At 39.4% G+C, this 22,612-nt stretch overlaps 1 protein-coding gene across 1 annotated transcript in view; it reads right to left on the reverse strand.

Annotated features, from left to right (window-relative positions):
• Nucleotides 1–22,612, reverse strand: part of TTN (titin) — a 295,687-nt gene that overhangs the window by 48,973 nt on the left and 224,102 nt on the right. Inside the window, exons 290-322 of the mRNA XM_073577613.1 lie at nt 22,450–22,600; nt 21,233–21,514; nt 20,818–21,120; nt 20,389–20,691; nt 20,019–20,300; nt 19,585–19,884; nt 19,202–19,504; nt 18,571–18,879; nt 18,188–18,469; nt 17,807–18,106; nt 17,421–17,714; nt 14,365–17,331; nt 13,958–14,278; nt 13,310–13,594; nt 12,910–13,209; nt 12,382–12,684; nt 12,000–12,275; nt 11,608–11,907; nt 11,163–11,465; nt 10,749–11,048; nt 10,367–10,654; nt 9,958–10,254; nt 8,939–9,241; nt 8,543–8,848; nt 8,166–8,453; nt 7,288–7,578; nt 6,882–7,169; nt 6,196–6,786; nt 6,002–6,106; nt 1,515–1,712; nt 1,130–1,426; nt 444–1,031; nt 47–349 (exon numbers count right to left, since the gene is read on the reverse strand). Coding sequence (XP_073433714.1) covers nt 47–349; nt 444–1,031; nt 1,130–1,426; nt 1,515–1,712; nt 6,002–6,106; nt 6,196–6,786; nt 6,882–7,169; nt 7,288–7,578; nt 8,166–8,453; nt 8,543–8,848; nt 8,939–9,241; nt 9,958–10,254; nt 10,367–10,654; nt 10,749–11,048; nt 11,163–11,465; nt 11,608–11,907; nt 12,000–12,275; nt 12,382–12,684; nt 12,910–13,209; nt 13,310–13,594; nt 13,958–14,278; nt 14,365–17,331; nt 17,421–17,714; nt 17,807–18,106; nt 18,188–18,469; nt 18,571–18,879; nt 19,202–19,504; nt 19,585–19,884; nt 20,019–20,300; nt 20,389–20,691; nt 20,818–21,120; nt 21,233–21,514; nt 22,450–22,600 — 12,607 coding nt within the window. The remainder of the gene's footprint in view (nt 1–46; nt 350–443; nt 1,032–1,129; nt 1,427–1,514; nt 1,713–6,001; nt 6,107–6,195; nt 6,787–6,881; nt 7,170–7,287; nt 7,579–8,165; nt 8,454–8,542; nt 8,849–8,938; nt 9,242–9,957; nt 10,255–10,366; nt 10,655–10,748; nt 11,049–11,162; nt 11,466–11,607; nt 11,908–11,999; nt 12,276–12,381; nt 12,685–12,909; nt 13,210–13,309; nt 13,595–13,957; nt 14,279–14,364; nt 17,332–17,420; nt 17,715–17,806; nt 18,107–18,187; nt 18,470–18,570; nt 18,880–19,201; nt 19,505–19,584; nt 19,885–20,018; nt 20,301–20,388; nt 20,692–20,817; nt 21,121–21,232; nt 21,515–22,449; nt 22,601–22,612) is intronic.

The following is a 22,612-nucleotide window of genomic DNA, read 5'->3' on the forward strand; positions in this document are numbered from 1 at the left end:
CTAACACTTATATTTTGTTTTGTCTAAGATGAAATACAGTACTTACATGCAATGTCTTTTGTTAAAACAGGCAGAGAAGAATCGCTTGGTGGTCCAATGCCAGCCTTGTTTTCTGCACTCACTCGGAATTCATATTCATTTCCTTCTGTGAGTCCCAACACTTTAAGTCGAAGGTCAGAAACAGGCTTCTTTGTTGCTCTCACCCATCTTAATCCTTTCTTATCTTTTCTTTCCACATGGTAGGCAGTAATCTCACTACCACCATCATCAGCTGGGCGTTTCCATGCTATAGTCACTGTATCTTTAGTAACATTTGTTGCTTCTGGTTTTCCTGGAGGTCCAGGTGGTCCTTAAAAACAAAAGTAAATGCAATTATAGTTTAAAATTATGGAGTCACTGCTGCTTTAAGATTGTACCCTTCTAATTTTAATAATAATCCTTACCAAAACTATTCACCATCTTAACCGGTTCAGACTGGACAGGTTCGCCTACTCCATAGTGATTAACAGCAGAAACACGGAAGATGTATTCATTTCCTTGGATAAGTTTGCTAACAATATGTCTACAAGATTGAATATTTTCAGCCACCAGGGTCCAAAGCAAACGACTGGTCTCTCTCTTTTCTAGTGTATAAGAAGTAATCGGAGAACCACCATCTTCAGCAGGAGGCAACCAATTGAGTGTTGCTTTCTCTGCAGATACATTGCTAACTTCAATTGGTCCTGGAGGTCCAGGGACATCTAAAACTTTGACATGTACATGTTCTTCTTTTGTGCCGAAAGGATTGCTGGCAGTGATTGTATATTCTCCAGAATCTTTACGAGATGCATATTTGACAGAAAGTGTTGATGATGTTGGACCTGTTTCAATCTGTACAATATCAGAAGGTTTAAAATCCTTTCCTGCTTTAGACCACACTGATGTTGGAGGTGGTTTGCCAAGGATACTTGTAGCAGTCATGACAATGGTATCTCCTGCTTTAACTGTTAAACCTTCTTTTACTGCTGAGTCAATAATAATAGTTGGTGCCTCTGCAAGAGCAAAAACAACAAAACAACATAAGAAACTGCAAATAAGAAAGGATGCATTTACTAAATAAGATCCAACCTATTTTCTGCTCAGCACATACCATATTCGTCTTTGCAAACAACAGTTCCTGTTGTCTCAGATGGAGGACTGACAGCGCCGGCAGTATTCTTAGCTCGTATTCTAAATTCATATTTTCCACCTTCTATTAAATCATTGACAGTGAATGCACAATCTTGAACATTGACATGATTGGCCTTCATCCAGCTCTTTGCTGGAATATCACGTTTTTCAACAATGTATCCAACCAGTTTATGACCACCATCATATTTTGGTTCTGTCCAAATGAGTGTTGCAGAACTCCTAGTTACACTTATTACTTCAGGTTTGCCAGGTGGATCTGAAAAGAAAAAAAACCCCACTAAATTAATACCATGTTTGCATAAAAAAAGTTATCAGTCTGTAAAAGGAACTTTTACTCAACATACCAATTGGATCAAGAGCCACAACTGATTCAGATGGTAGACTTGGCTTGCCAACTCCAGCAAGGTTGATTGCCATAACTCTAAATTCATACTCAAGACCTTCAGTTATGCCAGTAACTCTGTAGTCTCTCATTCGTAGGGGAGTTGTGCTGGCTCTCTTCCAGAGAAGACTGTTTCTTTCTTTAAATTCAATGTGGTAGCCTAAAATCATAATTATATGATAAGGACATTATTAAATATACTGTATTTGCATGTTTTATTTATTTTTTATTCTACAAACTACAAGGAGAGTGCAATAAAATCAAATCAAAATAATATCAAACTGCAAGTATTTTTTTTGTTATTGATATATCTTCCGTCAGTCAATTTGATCCCGGGAACAAATCTGATTGCCATTTGTGGATTTGGAAAGGACATATTCTCCTAAATTAGGGCAAATAGTTTCTGCCTTATGGGATTTTCAACTTCCTCTGGACCAACATGTACTTTAACCTCTTCGCGACCGCCCACAGTAGATAAACGTTGGCGCTTGCTGGGCTTTGTGCAGCGCCGATGTTTATCTACTGTCGGCGGTTTTGTGCCCCCCGGGACCCCCTCATACCTTATAATGCAGGGATCCCGGTGCACAATGCATGCTGGGACCCCCGACGTCATCGAGACCTGATTGGTTCAGGTCCTGATGACGTCGCGTCACAGCAGCCAATGAGAGAGCTCGCTGAGAAAGCTGCTTGTTTCCCGGCGATCTCCCTCATTATAACGCGACTTCTCCTCTGAGCTCATGCTGACAGATGAGCAGAGGTGAAGCAGCGTTACAGTGTGACTAGATCGCTGCCTGGCACAGCTGATCGCTGCCTGGCACAGCTGTGTCAGGCAGCGATCTTGTCACACAGTAACGCTGCTTCACCTCTGCTCATCTGTCAGTGTGAGATCAGAGGAGAAGTGGCGTTACTATGTGCCGGGCAGCGATCTTGTCACATAGTAACGCTGCTTCTCCTCTGATCATCTGCCAGTGTGAGATCAGAGGAGAAGTGGCGTTACTATGAGTCAAAAATACAAAAAATAAAAAACACAAAAATAAAAAAAAAGTAAAGAAAAAAAAGCAGGTAGGCAGGCTAGGGCTAGGTCTAGGGTTAGGGCTAGGGCTAGGGTTAGGGCTAGGGTTAGGGCTAGGGCTACGGTTAGGGCTAGGGTTAGGGCTAGGGTTAGGGGTGTGTTGGGGTTAGGGTTGGAATTCGAATTGTGGGTTTCCACTGTTTAGGTACATCAGGGGCTCTGTAAATGCAATATGACGCCCGCAGACCATTCCATCAAAGTCTGCATTCCAGAACGTCACTACTTCCCTTCCGAGCCCCACCGTGTGCCCAAACAGTGGTCCCCCCCCACATGTGGGGTACCAGCGTACTCAGGACAAATTGGACAACAACTCTTAGGGTCCAATTTCTCCTGTTACCCTTGTGAAAATAAAAATTGGGAGCTAAAAGATCATTTTTGTGGAAAAAAAATGATTTTTTTATTTTCACGGCTCTACATTATAAACTTTAGTGAAACACTTGGGGGTTCAAAGTGCTCACCACACATCTAGATAAGTTCCTTGGGGGGTCTAGTTTCCAAAAAGGGGTCACTTGTGGAGGATTTCCACTGTTTAGGCACATCAGGGGCTCTGTAAATGCAATATGACGCCCGCAGACCATTCCATCAAAGTCTGCATTCCAGAACGTCACTACTTCCCTTCCGAGCCCCACCGTGTGCCCAAACAGTGGTCCCCCCCCACATGTGGGGTACCAGCGTACTCAGGACAAATTGGACAGCAACTCTTAGGGTCCAATTTCTCCTGTTACCCTTGTGAAAATAAAAATTGGGAGCTAAAAGTTCATTTTTGTGGAAAAAAAATGATTTTTTTATTTTCACGGCTCTACATTATAAACTTTAGTGAAACACTTGGGGGTTCAAAGTGCTCACCACACATCTAGATAAGTTCCTTGGGGGGGTCTAGTTTCCAAAAAGGGGTCACTTGTGGAGGATTTCCACTGTTTAGGCACATCAGGGGCTCTGTAAATGCAATATGACGCCCGCAGACCATTCCATCAGTCTGCATTCCAGAACGTCACTACTTCCCTTCCGAGCCCCACCGTGTGCCCAAACAGTGGTCCCCCCCCACATGTGGGGTACCAGCGTACTCAGGACAAATTGGACAGCAACTCTTAGGGTCCAATTTCTCCTGTTACCCTTGTGAAAATAAAAATTGGGAGCTAAAAGATCATTTTTGTGGAAAAAAAATGATTTTTTTATTTTCACGGCTCTACATTATAAACTTTAGTGAAACACTTGGGGGTTCAAAGTGCTCACCACACATCTAGATAAGTTCCTTGGGGGGGTCTAGTTTCCAAAAAGGGGTCACTTGTGGAGGATTTCCACTGTTTAGGCACATCAGGGGCTCTGTAAATGCAATATGACGCCCGCAGACCATTCCATCAAAGTCTGCATTCCAGAACGTCACTACTTCCCTTCCGAGCCCCACCGTGTGCCCAAACAGTGGTCCCCCCCACATGTGGGGTACCAGCGTACTCAGGACAAATTGGACAACAACTGTTAGGGTCCAATTTCTCCTGTTACCCTTGTGAAAATAAAAATTGGGAGCTAAATGATCATTTTTGTGGAAAAAAAATGATTTTTTTATTTTCACGGCTCTACATTATAAACTTTAGTGAAACACTTGGGGGTTCAAAGTGCTCACCACACATCTAGATAAGTTCCTTGGGGGGTCTAGTTTCCAAAAAGGGGTCACTTGTGGAGGATTTCCACTGTTTAGGCACATCAGGGGCTCTGTAAATGCAATATGACGCCCGCAGACCATTCCATCAAAGTCTGCATTCCAGAACGTCACTACTTCCCTTCCGAGCCCCACCGTGTGCCCAAACAGTGGTCCCCCCCACATGTGGGGTATCAGCGTACTCAGGACAAATTGGACAACAACTCTTAGGGTCCAATTTCTCCTGTTACCCTTGTGAAAATAAAAATTGGGAGCTAAAAGATCATTTTTGTGGAAAAAAAATGATTTTTTTATTTTCACGGCTCTACATTATAAACTTTAGTGAAACACTTGGGGGTTCAAAGTGCTCACCACACATCTAGATAAGTTCCTTGGGGGGTCTAGTTTCCAAAAAGGGGTCACTTGTGGAGGATTTCCACTGTTTAGGCACATCAGGGGCTCTGCAAACGCGACATGACACCCGCAGACCATTCCATCAAAGTCTGCATTCCAAAACGTCACTACTTCCCTTCCGAGCCCCCGTGTGCCCAAACAGTAGTTTTCTTCCACATATGGGGTACCAGTGTACTCAGGACAAATTGGACAACAACTTTTGGGGTCCAATTTCTCCTGTTACCCTTGTGAAAATAAAAAATTGGGGGCTAAAAGATCATGTTTGTGGAACAAAAATGATTTTTTATTTTCATGGCTCTACGTTATAAACTTCTGTGAAGCACTTGGGGGTTCAAAGTGCTCACCACACATCTAGATAAGTTCCTTAAGGGGTCTAGTTTCCAAAATGGGGTCACTTGTGGGGGTTTCCACTGTTTAGGCACATTAGGGGGCTCTCCAAATGCGACATGGCGTCCTATCTCAATTCCAGCCAATTCTGCATTGAAAAAGTCAAACGGCACTCCTTCCTTTCTGAGCTCTGCCGTGTGCTCAAACAGTGGTTTAGCCCCACATACAGGGTATCGGCGTATTTGGGAGAAATTGCACAAAAAAATTTTGTGGTTCATTTTCTGTTTTTACACTTGTGAAAATAAAAAAAATGGTTCTGAAGTAAAATGTTTGTGAAAAAAAGTTAAATGTTTATTTTTTCCTTCCACATTCCATTCATTCATGTGAAGCACCTGAAGGGTTAATAAACTTCTTGAATGTGGTTTTGAGTACATTGAGAGGTGCAGTTTTTAGAATGGTGTCACTTTTGGGTATTTTCTGTCATATTGACCCCCCAAACTCACTTCAAATGTGAGGTGGTCCCTAAAAAAAATGGTGTTGTAAATTTTGTTGTAAAAATGAGAAATCGCTGGTCAACTTTTAACCCTTATAACTTCCTAAAAAAAAAAAATTATGTTTCCAAAATTGTGCAGATGTAAAGTAGACATGTGGGAAATGTTATTTATTAACTATTTTGTGCGATATCACTCTCTGATTTAAGGGCATAAAAATTAAAAGTTTGAAAATTGCCAAATTTTCAAAATTTTTGCCAAATTTCGATTTTTTTAACATATAAGCGCAGTTCATATCTAAGAAATTTTACCACTATCCTGAAGTACAATATGTCATGAGAAAACAATGTCAGAATCAGCAGGATCCGTTGAAGCGTTCTAGAGTTATGGCCTCATAAAGTGACACTGGTCAGAATTGAAAAAATTGGCCTGGTCACGAAGGCAAAAACAGGCTCAGGCGCGAAAGGGTTAAACCTTAAAAGCTATAAAACTATGAATTTTAAATGTACCTGTAATTGGTGAACCACCAGTTTTCCTGGGATCTACCCATGTTAGATTTGCAGAGTCATGTCTTATTGTAACGATCTTTGGAGGTGGAGGAGCATCTGGCACATCTGAAACATATATTCAGTATTATTATTACATTCCGATAATACATATAAATAAATATAATTTTAAATAATTGTACTGTAAGTAAACCTACCGAATGGATGTCTTGCAATAACGGATTCGGATTTCAAGCCTTCACCAACTCCAAATTTATTTTCGGCACTCACTTTGAAGATGTACTCAGTTCCTTCATGGAGTCTGGTGACTCTGAATGAAGTCTTCTGAACAGCAGAAGCACAGGTGACCCATTTATTGGTCACAAAGTCTCTCTTTTCTAGGATGTAATTGGTAATTTCAGAGCCGCCGTCATCTTTAGGTGCTCCCCATATCAGTGTTACTGCATCTGCGGTCACTTCATCAAACTTAATAGGCCCTGTTGGGATTCCAGGTTTGCCAACCACCTTTATAAAGATTGTAGATTCTTTGGTTCCTGCTGGATTTTTCAAAGTAATTGTGTATTTTGAGGCATCATCTTTTTGGCATTCACGCACTGTCAGGATGGTATTTACTGCCGAAGACTCAACAGTTACTCTTCCACTGTCAGTCAAGACTTTATCTTCACCTTTCTTCCATGTAATTGCGGGTGGAGGTTTTCCACTGACTGGGATTTTAAGTCGGAAAGTGCTGCCCTCTTTGGCAACGTAGCATAAGTCAGGCAGATCTTTCAAGTCAAGGTTTGGTGCAACTGAAAATACAACCAAATACATATAATTACATAATTTAGAATTAAAAAATCATTAACTTGCATTAAATATATATCCTGAAAAAAGCGTCACATACCAACGTCATCTTTAGCCACAATGGAAATTTCACTTGGGGAACTATAGCCAGAGTCATTCTGTGCAGTGACTTTAAGGGTATATTCGTTCCCTTCTGTCAAGTCCTTCAGTGTGTACTGCATATTTTTGGATCTCATTACTTCTTTCCACTTGTCTCCACTAGTTAAGTTCTCTACAACATAGGCAGTAATACGACTTCCACCATCACTTATTGGCTTCTTCCATCCAATTGTGCAAGATGACTTAGAAACAGCAAGTGGTTTCAGATCTATTACTGGTCCAGGTTTTTCTAGAAGAATAATGCATTATGTTTAAATAACCAATATGTATATATAGAATTATGGGTTGCAAAGTAAATTGGTAAAGTTGCCCATCTCAATATATCATAACAAAAAGTTATTACTTACCTGAAGCTTTAACCGCATCATGAGTTTCACATGGTTCACCAATGCCATATTCGTTTTCAGCCAGTACTCGGAAAAAGTATGCCTTGCCTTCTTCAAGGTTAGAGATCCTAAATGATGTTTTGGGACAATCCGTGGACAATGTAGACCAAGCTTTCCTTTCAGCATCACGTTTCTCAACAATATAATTCTTCACAGGGCTGCCGCCATCAATAATGGGAGGATCCCATGAAATCATAGCAGAGTCTTTGGAAGTTTCTTTAATAATGAGATTGACAGGAGGTCCAGGGGTATCTAAATAATCAAACAATAAATGAATCTACAAAATCTAACAAAATCTAAAAAAAACATATTGCTCATTCAACATATTATCTAATAACATGGAAACAATTGTATATATAGTTTGGTTCTATAAATTAACAAAAAAATATACATTTTAGAGAGAAAAGACAGCTGAAGTAACACAGAATAAAGATTTGATGTGAAATATATAAACAAAAAAAAATAAAACAATAAAGGAATGCACAATCACCATCCATCCCAGCTCTGTGGAAGTGGTGACATCACTGGGAGAGGTGACATCACTTACTGCCTGTGACCTGATCACTGTGATCACCCATTGGTCCAGCCTGACCCTGCAGTGGTCAGGTCACTTGTGATAAGTGACATCACTGCTACTGGCCTTGGAAACAGATTGTTGGGGTGAGTATGCACTTTTTTTTATTGTTTTAACCTTCTGGCTGTCCATTGCCAAATTTACCTTTTGACTGGAGAAACTCAAAAGTATTTTTGGTAAATTATATTTTCATAAACTCAATAGTCCTTCATTCGTACTTTGAATGTTCATGGAAGAAATTGTCATGTCATATTAGACTACTTACCGAGGACTTTTACAACAATGGTGTAGGTCTTCACACCACTGCTATTCTCCAACGTCAGTATATATTTGCCAGCATCATATTTGTTAACATTTTCACAACGTACGAAAGTATCGTGCTCAGTTGTTTTGATATCTAGGCCTACTCTCTCGCGAATGTTTGCATTTAATTTAGCCCATGAAATCTTTGGAGCTGGGCGTCCTCTCACGGGCACATAAATCCTCATTGTAACACCAGCACGGAGGACAAGAGCTTTCCTCAAGTCAGCGTCGAGCTCTCCCTCTGGGGCAACTGTTAAAACAGTAAATCAAATTAATAGAATTTTCTTGTATTTAAAATCAACTTACGCACAAAAAACGCGATATAAAAGTAAAGCTTACTTAGAATATCCTTTGCCAAGTGCTTATCTGGAACTTCACTAGGATCACTGTAACCGATCTTATTTACAGCTGAAACACGGAACTGATATTCTGTGTTTTCAATCAAGCCCGTGACAGTGTAGTTGGTGTCTTGCAGGTTTTTAGGCAAATTGCATCTCACCCAGGTATCTGTATCTCCTCTTTTAACTTCAACCAGATAACCAATGATTGGGCTACCTCCATCATATGCTGGTTTGCTCCAGGACAGACTTATACTGCTTCGAGTTGAATCAATAGCCTTAGGGAAAGCTGGTGGTCCAGGTGGATCTGTAAATAAAGCATAAAAATGACTAAATTTGCTCAAAAATACCAAATTTTTGAGGCTGTATCTTTGCTATAGGAATTATGTTCACTTACACTGTGGATCGAAAGCAGTTACTGCCTTTGATGCATCGCTAGGTTTGCCTGCTCCAGCTTTGTTCAAAGCAGTCACCCTAAATTCATATTCAGTACCCTCTTGTAATCCTGTTGCTTTCACGGTCCGTTCAATGACCGGCTTCTTGGTTACCTTGGTCCAGTTGAAAGACTTTGTATCACGCTTTTCAAGCATATATCCAGTGATTGAAGATCTACCATCATCAGTGGGTGCTTTCCAGCTTACAGTCATATGATCTTTTGTTATGTTGCTTATAATGGGTGGATCACATTTTCCAGGCACATCTTTAAAGAAAAATGTTATATTATATTTATAGCAATTGCTAAATGACAGTTTTATCTGACATATATCTAAATTTGCATCTTTAGTTCTATGTACGTAGTAAAAGACTACTGTAAGGGTACCGTTACACCTAGCGATGCACCAGCGACCCCGACCAGCGATATGACGTGGTCAGGATTGCTGGTGCATCGCTAAGTGGTCGCTAGTGAGCTGCCACACAGGCAGAGCTCACCAGCAACATCGCAGGGGACGGGGATCGCTACTTACCTGTCAGACGCGGCAATCCTGTGTCCTCCCGCCCGGCTCCACGCGTCGCTCATCGTCACAGCAGGAAGCGCCTCAGGAAGTGGCCGATGAGGAATGGTTCAGGAGCTTCTCGCGCGATCAGCGATAACCAGCGGGGGAGCCGGTCGGAGGTAAGTATCACATGCAGCGATATCGCTAGCAATATCACTGCTACGTCACAAAATCGGTGACTTTACAGCGATATTGCTAGCGATATCGCAGTGTGTAACGGGGGCTTTAGTTTAGCATGCATAGTCATTAACACAATGTCTATTCCTTGATCTTAACGAAATCTTCTGTTTTCTGAAGTTTTACTTAAACTTAGGTGAGTGATGAAAACAAAAATATGTTCACAATTTATTCAATTCAATATAATACTTAGAGAGAATACATAAAAAAAAAAAATAATCCTTTCAAATATTAAGCAGCTTACCAAATGGATTCTTAGCAATGACAGATTCTGTTAAAATAGGATCGCCAACACCATATTTGTTCTCGGCAGAAATGCGGAATTGATATTCATGTCCTTCAATCAACTTCTCCACAGTGCAACTGGTAGTCTGGACATTTGCAGTCACCTGTGCCCAATTAGGACGACTGGTTTCACGTTTGTCAATGACATAGTTTGTAATATCAGAACCACCATCTTCAAGTGGAGGATCCCAGCTCAGCATGGCACGGTCAGAGTACATGTGATTTATCTTCACAGAGGCAGGAGGTCCAGGTTTATCTTAAATATAAAAATAAAAGCACTATAAGATCGATATATATCCCATGGGATTTTTGCATCCATAAATTCTATAAAATACACAATAATACAAAACTATGAATCTAACACTTACCCAGCACTTTCAGCTTGATGGTTGCTGACTTAGAACCACTTGCATTTTCAGCTACAATAGTATATTCTCCTGATTCCCTACGGTTAACGCTGAACAACTCCAGTAAGAAAAGGTTCCTCTTTGATGAAATTTTAATACCCTCTGCAGGTTTTACATCTACTCCATCTTTCTTCCAAGAGACTTTTGGCATTGGTTTACCAAATACTTGAGCATCAAGACATACATTCGCCCCTGCTTTGACTGTGATTAGTGACTTCATCTGGATGCTGAGATCAATCTTTGGTGGAACTGCAAATGATAATATGAAAAGTATTACATTCCTTTGTACTTCAGCAAAACTCATAATATTATTGCTTTGGTTAAAAGAAAATAATGCACATACCATTTTCTGCTTGAATGGTGACTGGATCTGATGGTTCGGATGGCCAACTAATATTGATGGCAGTCTTAGCAAAAACTCTGAACTGGTATTTCTCATTTTCCTCCAAATCTGTCACAGTATATTCTTCTGTCGGAACTTGAGAAGCAGTAGTGTTGCATTTTACCCACTTTTCACCAGGAAGTTTGCAAGCCTCCACTAGGTAACCTATTATTTTACTGCCACCATCATGTTTTGGCCTGGTCCATACCAGTGAAACTGTACTCCTGGTGATATCAACAACTTCAGGTTTTCCAGGAGGATCTGCAAATCAACATTAATTGTAAGTTTTTGATATTTTACTATTTTAAACTACTACTAAAATGTTTGTAAACTGTTGTACAATTTTAATATAGTTGTGATTTGTAAAATACATACCGACTGGTGTCCTTGCAGTGACGTACTCAGTAGGTTTACTGGGCTTGCTGGATCCAGCTCTGTTAAGAGCAAAGATTCTGAAACTATACTCCAAACCTTCAATCATGCCAACACATGGATATTCTGTTGTGCGCACTAAAGTATCGTTGGCCTTCACCCACAGCAGGCTGTTTCTTTCCTTACGTTCAATTGCATAACCTGTGAGGGGGCTTCCTCCATCATTTTCAGGTCTATCCCAGGCAACAAATATGCAATCTTTGTTGACTTTGGTAACACGAGCATTCTTTGGTTCACTGGGAACATCTGAAAATTTAACGAGCAAATCGTTTTTTTGTATTTTTCACTACAGTTTATGCATGCATGATTTTATGCTTTACATAAAAAGGAAACATAAAAATGTATGGTGTTTTAAACACAAAGTTAATTAGAAATATCTGTAACATACCGAATGGGAATTTGGCAATAATACGCTCAGACATAATTGGTTCTGAAATCCCAAAACGGTTCTCAGAACGAACTCTGAAAATATATTCTTGTCCTGGGATGAGTTTTCCAACACGGCAACTAGTTTTGGTAACTGAAGTCACAGCTGTAATCCAGTCTCCTCTGCTTACATCACACTTTTCAACAATGTAGTTGGTAATGTTGCTACCACCATCTTCAAGAGGCAAATGCCATGAGAGTGAGCAGGCATCAGAATCTATGTCAGTAACCTCAAATGGTGGTTCTGGAGGACCTGGTATGTCTGTAGAAAGTAAGAACAAGCAAATATTTAATAACTGTAAAATGTTCCCTTGTGAAACGTGCTGTATGATAGATTTACCAATTTATACATACCCATTACTATCACACGTATTCTCTGTGTAGCTACACCAGAGCTGTTTTCTGCAGACACAGAGTAGAAGCCACTGTCTTTCCTTGTTACGTCCTTTATTATGAGTACTGTTGAATTCTGTGATTTATGTACAGCAAGGCGGCTTGAAGGCATTACATCAATATCGGTTTTCAGCCACTTCGACACAGGAGCAGGCTTTCCATAGATATGTGCTTCTATTCTAAGTTTTTGTCCTGCTTTGATGCTGACCACTTCCGGCAATAATATCTTAGGTGGCACTGTAAAAAACAAGAATATTTATAGGCGAAAACATTGCTAAAGTAAGAAACTATAAAATCATTGACATTTAAAGCTATTTATACAAAATCATGTCATTTAACTTACGGAGTTGCTCCTTAATTTCAAATAATCCTTCAGCTTCCCTTGGCAAGCTGACTCCAACGGAGTTTCTTGCGGCAACTCGGAATTTGTATTTTGTGCCCTCTTTGAGCCCAACAACAACAATGTTTAGATCTTTCACGACAGAATACTGAGTCCAGTTGTCCTCTGGCTGTCCTTCTACCTGGAAGCTTATGATATATCCATCAATTTTGGCTCCTCCATCTCTTAATGGTGGAAGCCATGCCAGTGTTGCACTGTTCTTTGTAATTTCTGTAACGTCCAGTTTTTTGGGTGGGTCAGGTTCACCTATTGAAATACACAAAAAAAAGATTTAGAGGAAAAAATAAATATTCCTGGACAAAAAATTGTATGCAAATTGGAGTGCTTAGTATGAAAATGGATCTGAAAATCATTATAAAACTTTGTCATAAATATCAAAATACAGAATAGGCTGATATGGAAAGTTTTTAACTTATGTGATTTGGAACAATACCAATTAAAGCTAGAAATGTTTTAGGACATAATACTCACTTATAGGATCGGTTGCAAGTATAGTCTTAGGTGTGTCCCTTGGAACACCTGATCCATATTCATTGACAGCGGTAACTCTGAAAAAGTATTCTGTCCCAGGTACAAGATTGGCCACTTTAAAACTTGTTTTCTTCCAGTCTGCCACTACTGGTGCCCATGTCTTCCTGTCTACTTCTCGCTTTTCTAAGATGTAATGAGTCACTTGACTTCCACCATCATTTTCTGGAGGTACCCATGAAAGTTGACATGACATTTTTGTAACATCTGAAATAGTAAAGTCTCCCACAGGTCCTGGGGTGTCTATAAAAAGCAAATCAGGTTTTATTAATGCAAAAACAAAACACATAGAGATGCTGCACTTAATATATTCGCCTTTATTTTTTTTTTATCTCTAACTTACCAAGTACTCGCACATTGACGAACACTGCCTTTTCTCCTGCTACATTTACAAGGGACAAAGAGTATTTGCCAGAATCGTCACGAGTACTGTTAGGAATAACTAAGAAAGCCATAGTATCAAGAAGATCAACTTGTCCTTTTCGGACTACGTTATCTACACCCATTCTTCTCCATGTGACTTTAGGTGATGGTCTTCCTCTTACTACAGCAAACAACCGGATAGGACATCCTGCTCTTACAGTAACCAGTTTTCTCATGCTTGCATCCAATTCAATTTCAGGAGTTTCTGAAAAAAATGTAAGAAAGACATTTAGTTTAATAGACCTAGGACTTGATTGACTTAAAAGGTAATTACCATTTAAAAAATTGATGGCAGATAAGGGAAACTATGCAGTTTTAGGCCTATGTCAACCTAACGCATTTTCCAACACAGCTGTGGCTCTTGCCACACGGCTTTGCATGGAACTGATTGCTCTAGTTATTTGATGTTGCTGGTGCTGCAATTTTCCACACAGCCCCTGAATTCCTAGGATTCATATGGGTTCTAGAGATGGGTTCCTCACTGATCACATTTTATAGCAATGTGCCATAACTTTATAGAATGGGTATATCACATTAACTTTTTTTAACTTTGCAAAGAAAAACATACCAAGTATTTCTTTGGGTGAGACGGCTTCTTTCAGTTCAGCGGGTCTTCCAATGCCAACCTGGTTCTGTGCTGAAACTCTAAACTCATAATCCTGTTTTTCATTAAGACTTGTCACACTAAATTGTGTGTGAATAAGCTGGGCAGCAACATTACATCTCTTCCAGCCTTCATCAGCATCCTTAGCTTCACCCTTAAGTCTCATTTCTACAATATACCCAATTATTGGGGCACCACCATCATAGACAGGTTTTCCCCATCCAAGAGTAATTGAAGTTTTTGTGCTATCAGCCACTTTCAGATTTGTTGGTGGACCAGGTGGTTCTGCAGAGAAGGCAAAAATAGAAAATTACATACAGTTTGCGGAATATAACATAATACTAAATTAAACAAACAAGTATTTGAATTACCTATAGGGTCCTTTGCAACAATAGGTCTTGATGGCCCACTTGGATCTCCTAGACCAATTTCATTTTCAGCTTTAACACGGAACTGGTATTCATGTCCTGGGATAAGATTGGTCACTTTAAGACGCCTTTCTGGTATTGCTGATTTGGTTACAGCAACCCACCTCAATGATCGCTTTTCTTTTTTCTCAAGAATGTATCCAGTAACAGACTTGCCACCATCAAATTCTGGTGCATTCCAGACTACAGTCATTTCTTCTTTGCTTACTTTGGTAACTTCTGGAGGTTCTGGAGGTCCAGGTCTACTATAACGTGTTTTAGCAATGATTGGTTTGGTTTCTGTTGGTGGACCAGTACCCATTTTATTCTCTGCACGAACTCTGAAAAGGTATTCATTTCCTTCTATCAGACGAGTTACTTGTGCACGATTTAGGATCACGGATGAAGAGTATGTTGACCATACCATGCGCTTGCTCTCACATTTCTCTAAGATATAGTTTTGTATTTCACAGCCACCATCATCTTCTGGTTGATCCCAACTAAGTGTGCATCTGTCACTTGATATATCTGAAATTTTCAGGTTTTGTATTGGTCCAGGTACATCAAGTACATTGACAGTAGCATGTGCGGTAAAACTTCCAGCAGGGTTTGTAGCTGTGACCACATATTTACCACTATCAGACCGTCTAGATTTTTCCAGAATAAATTTAGTGTAATCTGTTCCAGTTTCAAGCTTTAATCTTGGAGACTTAGATATATCTGTTGTATCTTTATCTTTTACCCAGGCTATTTCTGGCTGTGGCTTTCCTCTTACTCCAGCTTCAATTCTAATTGTTTCTCCAGCTTTGACAACTATCACTCCAGTCAATTTCAAGTCAAGTGCTGGTTTTAAAAGTTCCTCCTTTACTAACACCTCACTTGTCTTAACCCAGTTGCTTTCACCTCCTTCATTCTTAGTCTGAACTCTAAACTGGTATAGCTGGTTTTCAGCGCATCTATCTACAAGGAAGCTTGTTTCTTTGATACTGCCTTTATGGACCCTTTCCCATTCATCTGAATCTTTTAGTTTTCTTTCAACATGGTATGATAGGTTGGGGCTTCCGCCATCATAATCTGGTTTTCGCCATTTCAGATAGACAAATGTTTTTCCTACTTCAGCAATGTGAAGGTTTTCTGGTTCTCCAGGCTTTTCAACTGGATTAATAGCCAGGATAGGTGTCTTTGTCTCAACAACTGGACCAGGTCCAACTTTGTTTTCTGCACAGACTCGGAAGAAATATTCATGATTTTCTATGAGCGTTGCTTTAATCAACCTCTTTGTAAGGTCAGAGGAAATTACGTACCATCCTCTTTGATTTGGCTCACGGTATTCCACAATATAATTTGTTATTTCTGAACCGCCATTATCTTGTGGATTTTCCCAAGAAACCATGCAGGAATCTTTAGTGACATATCCTATCTTAAGATTCTGACAAGGTCCAGGTCTATCTAGCACATTGACCACAACCACGCCTTGTGCTTGACCACTGCTGTTCTTGGCCACAATTGTATATTTTCCATGGTCAGCTCTTGTTGCTGTTTTTATGTGCAAACCAACTGGAGGGAAGTCTTGTGTCATTTCAGTTCTGTTGTCTGGGGTTACTACTTTGCCATCTTTTGACCATGTTAAGTCTGGATCTGGCCTGCCTTTAACGCGAGCAGTAATATTAATAGTTTGGCCAACTCGTACAGTTAGTAAGTCACGACAAGTCAAATCAAGATCAACTTCTGGTGGATGAAGAATATCCTTTGCAATGACAGATTCTGGAAGTTCTCTAGGTTCTCCTTCTCCAACTATATTTGCTGCTTTAATACGGAATCGGTACTCATTTCCTTCAATCAGACCTGGGACTCTAAATGCACACTGCTTAATGAGATCTTCAGCATTAATTCTGTTCCACTGAGCTGATCCTGATTTTTGGCATTCAACGATATATCCCAAAATTGGACTACCACCATCTCTAGTGGGCTTGGTCCATACTAAGTCAGCTGTTTCTCTGCTCTTGTCTTTAAGTTTGGGATTAATTGGTGGTCCTGGTGGTGTTATAGGGCGAGATGCCTTTATTGGATCAGATATTGGAGAAGGTTTACTGAGTCCAGCAATATTCTCAGCAAATACTCTGAATTCATAGGTGTTTCCTTCATATAGCCCAGTAGCACGGTATCTGAGATCAAGCACTGGGGTCTTATTAACTCTTATCCATTTGCCAGAAATCTCTCTTCTTTCAACAATATAGCCACTTATTGGACTGCCACCATCAGATTTAGGAATTGTCCAAGATACTGTTGCAGCATTCTCAGTTATATCTGACACTACTGGCTTTCCAGGTGGGGATGGTGGATCAAACATATGCTTGGCAACAGTAGGCTGAGATTCTAAGGGTTTACCAATACCCATCTTGTTTTCAGCGCTAACACGGAAAGTATACTCATAGCCCTTTTGAAGTCTGGGTACCTTGGCCTTCAATTGAATACTGCCGCTGCTTACTATTCCCCAAGTTTCTTTCTTGCCTTCACACTTCTCTACAATATAGTTCATTACAGCAGTTCCACCATCATCCTTTGGTGGCCTCCAGGAGATTACCATAAATTCTGGTGTAACTTCCAGGATATTTAATGGACCTGTTGGTGGTCCAGGAACATCCAAAACTGTGAGATGCAGAGCAACTGTCTTGCTGCCAGCAACATTTGATACTGTCAGTTGATATTCTCCTGTATCCTTTCTTGTACAATTGTTGATTGTAAGCACAGTTGAAAAATTGTCAGTATCAATTTTATAGTTGCCTTCTGATTTTATTTCTGTGTTGTCAGTTACCCACTTAGCAGTTGGAACTGGGATTCCTCTCATGATTGCAGGGAATCTTACGGTTGTACCCGCTTTGACTACAAGACCTTCAATTAACTTAACATCAACTTCTATGCTTGGAGCAGCTGAAAAGAAAGAAAAAAATAAATAAATGTTCAGCATAGGTGAAAAACAATGTAGTCATGATTATGGTGGTAAAAAATGTTATTATTACCTATTTTTTCTTGGCATTCAATTGGTACAGTTACATCTGGGCGACTGAGTCCAGCAACATTCTCTGCTCTTACACGGAATTTGTAAATCTTTCCATGCTTCAGCCCAGTAACAAGGCATTCTGGTATGGAAACAGTCTTAAAGTTGGTCCAGTCTTCTGTACCATCTTCTTGGTAGTCTACTACGAAGCCAGTAATTTCAGCACCACCATCACGGTCTGGATAGTTCCAAGCAAGGGACACTTCAGTTTTGTCTACATCAACATGATGCAGGTTCTTTGGTGGTCCAGGTGGATCTGCGCATTAGATAAAAATACAAATTACATTATGCTGGTGCCCAAATGAAACAAATACACACTAGTCTAATTATATTACAAATTATACTTACAAATTGGATCAATAGCCTTTATTGGCTTAGGGGATTCAACATAAGGACCCCGTCCAAACTGGTTCTCTGCAGCAACACGGAACATATATTGCGAGCCTTCCATAAGATGTTTAGCTATAATGCTGTGTTTTTTGGATGTAGTTGAAATGGGTACCCAACGAGGGTTGGCAACATCACGCTTCTCAACAACATAGTTGCTAATGACTGCACCGCCATTGTCTTCTGGCTCTTTCCAGGTAAGATAGCATGAATCCTTTCTGATTTCACTGATTTGTAGATTTCTTGGAGGACCAGGTTTATCTAAATATAGAATATTATTCAGTATTCTTTATTTTTTTGTTAATGTAAATAAATAAGAAAAATAAATCATATACATCTTACCAAGAACAGTAACTTTAACTTGAACAGTCTTGCTGCCTGCTTCATTTTCTACTGTCAAAGAATACACTCCAGCATCTTCTTTGGCAGAGTTACGTATTTCAAGCTTGCTTCCAACAGGTGTGACCACAATATCTGCCTTCATAGGTACTTCTTTCTCTTCCTTTTTCCAGGTTACTTTGGGGAATGGCATTCCTTTGATTACAGCGCTGAGTGTTATAGTATTTCCAGCCTTGACCTGTTGTTCTCGTGCCATGTTTGCATCTAATAACAGCTCAGGTGGCTCTGCGGTAAGAAAAAAATAAAAAGAAATACAGTTTTAGCAAACCTGTTGAAAATGACCTTAGACAAAATTGCTACACCTTATTTTAGGGAAATAAAATTACCAAGCCTGTCCTTAGCTTGAACTGGATCTCGGATATAAGCAGGCTCAGATTCACCAGCAGAGTTCACTGCCATTATTCTAAACTTGTATGTGTCACCTTCTGTAAGCCCAACCACTTTGTGTTTTGTATCAGGACAGCCATCAGGAGCATGATTGGATTTCTTCCATTCTTCCTCACCAACCTTTTGGTATTCTACAAGGTAGCCAATTATCTTCCCTCCACCATCGTGTCTTGGTGGATGCCAAGACAAGTCAACAGAATTCTTGGTTTTGTCTACTGCTTCTGGGTTCACTGGTGGGCTTGGTTTCACTAGAAAATAAAAACAGAATAAAGTATTTGTTCACCTATCTGCATTCATAAGTTAATATGCCATGAAAATGAAACATGGCAACAGGATTAATTATGTCTTCCAACTATCTCAGAATTTAGGCTGCTGTACCAATACGTACAAAGAGTCTATCGATATGTTTTTTTAACCTAATGAAAAAAACTACCACATTCTGGGAATACAAAATATATATTCACTCATGTAGAATATCAAGGTACAGTACACATAGACAAACAATGTTAATGCAGTAAGCTAGCTATAAACAATGTTAGGAGAAATAAATAAGGACACTTAGTCACTTACATATTGGATCATTGGCAAAGACTGGTTTAGATGGTGGACTTGGGTCACCTATGCCAACTTCATTTTCTGCAGCTACTCTAAACTCATATTCACATCCTTCAAGCAGATCTGTTACTCTGTATTGAGTATCTGGATAAATCGGCTCTCTTGAGACTTTAGTCCACCTGTTAGACATGGTTTCTTTCTTTTCTACAATGTAGGCAAATATGGGTTTTCCACCATCACGTGGTCTATTCCACAAAACCAGTGCAGAATCTTTTGTTACTTCCTTAACGAGTGGTTGCTCAGGTGCCTCTGGAACTCCTAAAAATTTTAAAAAATTTAGTTAAATCATGATCTTGGTAGAAATATATGTGCTTCCAAAATATGAAAAGATGACTTACTGTAGCGGTCTTTGGCCTTAATTTCATCAGATATAAGAGGATCGCTGATGCCATAGGTGTTTTCTGCACAGATTCGAATGCTGTACTCTCGTCCTTCAAGAAGTTTAGGAACTTTGCAGGTTGTTTTAGTAGTTGCTGATGTTACAGGCATCCAGAGGTCTCTGTTACTGTCTTTCTTTTCAACAACATAATTAGTTATTGCACTACCACCATCATCGAGAGGAGGTTTCCAGGAGATAACCATATGATCTCTGTGAACTTCATCAAATATCACAGGACCAACAGGCGGCTGTGGTCGATCTATATAAAATAAGCAATAAAATACACATATGTATAAACACATACACACATAAATATAAATATATGCATACTGTAGATACATACAGTATATCAAGTGATATATCACATTTTGATCCCCAAATGAATTTACGTACCAACTACAATGACATCGCAAAATCCTTTTCTTGCTCCAGTGCTGTTTTCAACAACCACAGAGTATTTTCCTGAATCTTCTCTGACAGATTTAAGAATACCCAGACACAAGGTATTTGGAGTAGTCTTGATCTTTGTACGTTCATCTTCCTTAACCGTTATATTATCTTTCAACCAGGTAATTTTTGGTGCTGGTTTTCCTGTATACCGGCCACTCATAGCAAAAGCTTCCCCAACACGTACAATTAATTTATCTCGGAAGTCAAGCTCAATTGTTGGTGGTGCTGTAAAGAAATGTAAATACAAATATTATGGTGAAGATTACATAGCCCAATGACTACGGTCATAAAAAATACATAGAAATGTGCATACCTAATTCATCTTTGCATGTAATAGGTTTTGTGCAGAATGAAGGTTTCCCTTGTCCGACAATGTTGACAGCACTGACACGATATTCATAGGTGTCACCCTCCTTCAACCCCTCATGGATATAGGTTCTATTAAGGAGTTTTTCTTTGGTGGCTCTGTAGAACTTGTCTTTTCCAATGAGTCGGCATTCCAAAACATACATTGTAATATCAGATCCTCCATTATACTTGGGTGGATTCCAACTCAAACTTATTGAATCTTTTGTGACTGCTGTTACTTGGAGATCCTCAGGACGTTCAGGAACAGCTATAAGGGAGAAGACATAGCACTTTAAATTTGATAACTAACTTATGTTTTGTCATTGAGAATGATGCTATATAAGTAATATTGTAAAATGATCACTAAAAAAACAATAAATCTCCATTAACTTACATATTGGCTCTCTTATAACTATCTCTTTTGAGGTCTCTACGAATGGACCCATTCCAATAATATTTTCAGGTGCAATACGGAAGAAGTAGGCAGTTCCTTCAATAAGCCCTTGAACTGTTGCATTTTGTCTTGTCACGTTATAAGTTACTGGAGACCAGCCTCGGCGGTCAGCTTCACGTTTTTCAATTATATAATTAGTAATTGTTGAGCCTCCATCGTCTTCAGGTGAGAACCAGGTCAGTTTACATGAGTCAATTGTTAGATTTTCCGTCTGGAAAGGTAAGCTTACTGGTCCAGGAACATCTGCAGATAAGAGAAAATCAGCTTATTGTATATGGTATTTGCAACATATACTCTCTAGTGCTTTTTACTGTATTTACTGTACAACTTTTAATATGGATAATGAATTAATTACCCAGGACATCAACTATAATAGTCTTCCTTCTTTCACCTCCAGCATTTTTGGCAATCAGATTGTATATTCCTTGATGATTTCTCTGGCATTTTTTAATAACCAAAGATGAACTTATGGCTGTTGTTTCAATGGTAGCTTCAGGTGGTAAAGGTTTGTCATCTCTGTTCCAAGTAATTTCAGGCGCTGGCTTGCCAGAAATATAAGCTATAATTCGGATAACCCCACCAGCATGAACCACGATTCTGTCTTTGACACTGGCATCTAACTGAATATCAGGTAACACTGAGGGAGTAAAAAAACAGATTACATATTTTCTGTAATAAAACACAAACATATTTTGCAGAATAGGAAGAATGCAGTATTATATATTATACTATTTATTCAATATATAATTGTAATTTCTAGTGTTTTACTTAAAGCGGTTGGCTCATAATCATAAATTAATTAAATTGCAAAGTGCTTGTAAAAATAAGCATCATGTTATATAGCATTGTGCACTTACAATTGCTCATTTTGCCTTTTTACCCAGTTAATTATTCTCTATTTTGTGCTGTATGTAGAAACAGAATGTTTCTTGTCCCTGCAGAAATCATTCCTCTCTTCAACTCTTGTCCCAGCTGCTCCCCAATCCCTCCTGCCAGGGACTTTTGCAGTGACTGATGAGTGATACAGGGAAAATTGACTTCCTGTTTCTACATAGAGCTCAGAAGGATTCAACTAGTCAGTTTTTAATCCCATGATGTCATAGACCTAATGGAAAAGAGAAGAATTAGCTGGTTAGAAAGGCAAAATAAGCAAATGTAAGTACACAATGCTATACAATATGCTGACTGCAATATATTAAGAGGATAAACATTTTGATGAGAGGAGTGCTTCTTTAGCTGTATTGTTTATTGCTTGTTGCTTAGTTTACTGGCCACTGATGCAATGTATCAGATGTAGCAGGTCTCCTAGGCAAGAAGTGCATCGCTTACAAGTTCTTTCCCGTAATATATGTCAGCACTGCTCTGAAGTTGGCCAGGTCTCTGGATAGTGAACTATTTGAGCCAGAAGCTTCTGATCTGAACTGTTAATCAATTAGGAGCACACTGTCCCCTGCAAGCAGGAAGCCACAAAAAGTGGATAGGGTTGCGCTTCTGAATGAGAATATGGGCCAATCCCTTTAACTAAAAAAACACCTATGTTGTGTAAAAACTCAAAGACTTTAGTAAAAATACCTGTTCGATCTTTTGCTTCAATAACATCAGTGACATCCCCAGGCTCTCCAACTCCGGCAGCATTAACAGCCCTTACTCTAAACCTGTAGAAGCTGCCTTCTTTGAGACCAGATACCACAAATTTGGTACCTCTGACTTCTTTTTCTTTGGCCTAGAAAATAAA

The sequence above is a fragment of the Dendrobates tinctorius genome, unplaced genomic scaffold (genome assembly GCF_039654945.1).
Source record: "Dendrobates tinctorius isolate UK_male_01 unplaced genomic scaffold, ASM3965494v1 ptg000056l, whole genome shotgun sequence".
Taxonomy (NCBI): domain Eukaryota; kingdom Metazoa; phylum Chordata; class Amphibia; order Anura; family Dendrobatidae; genus Dendrobates; species Dendrobates tinctorius.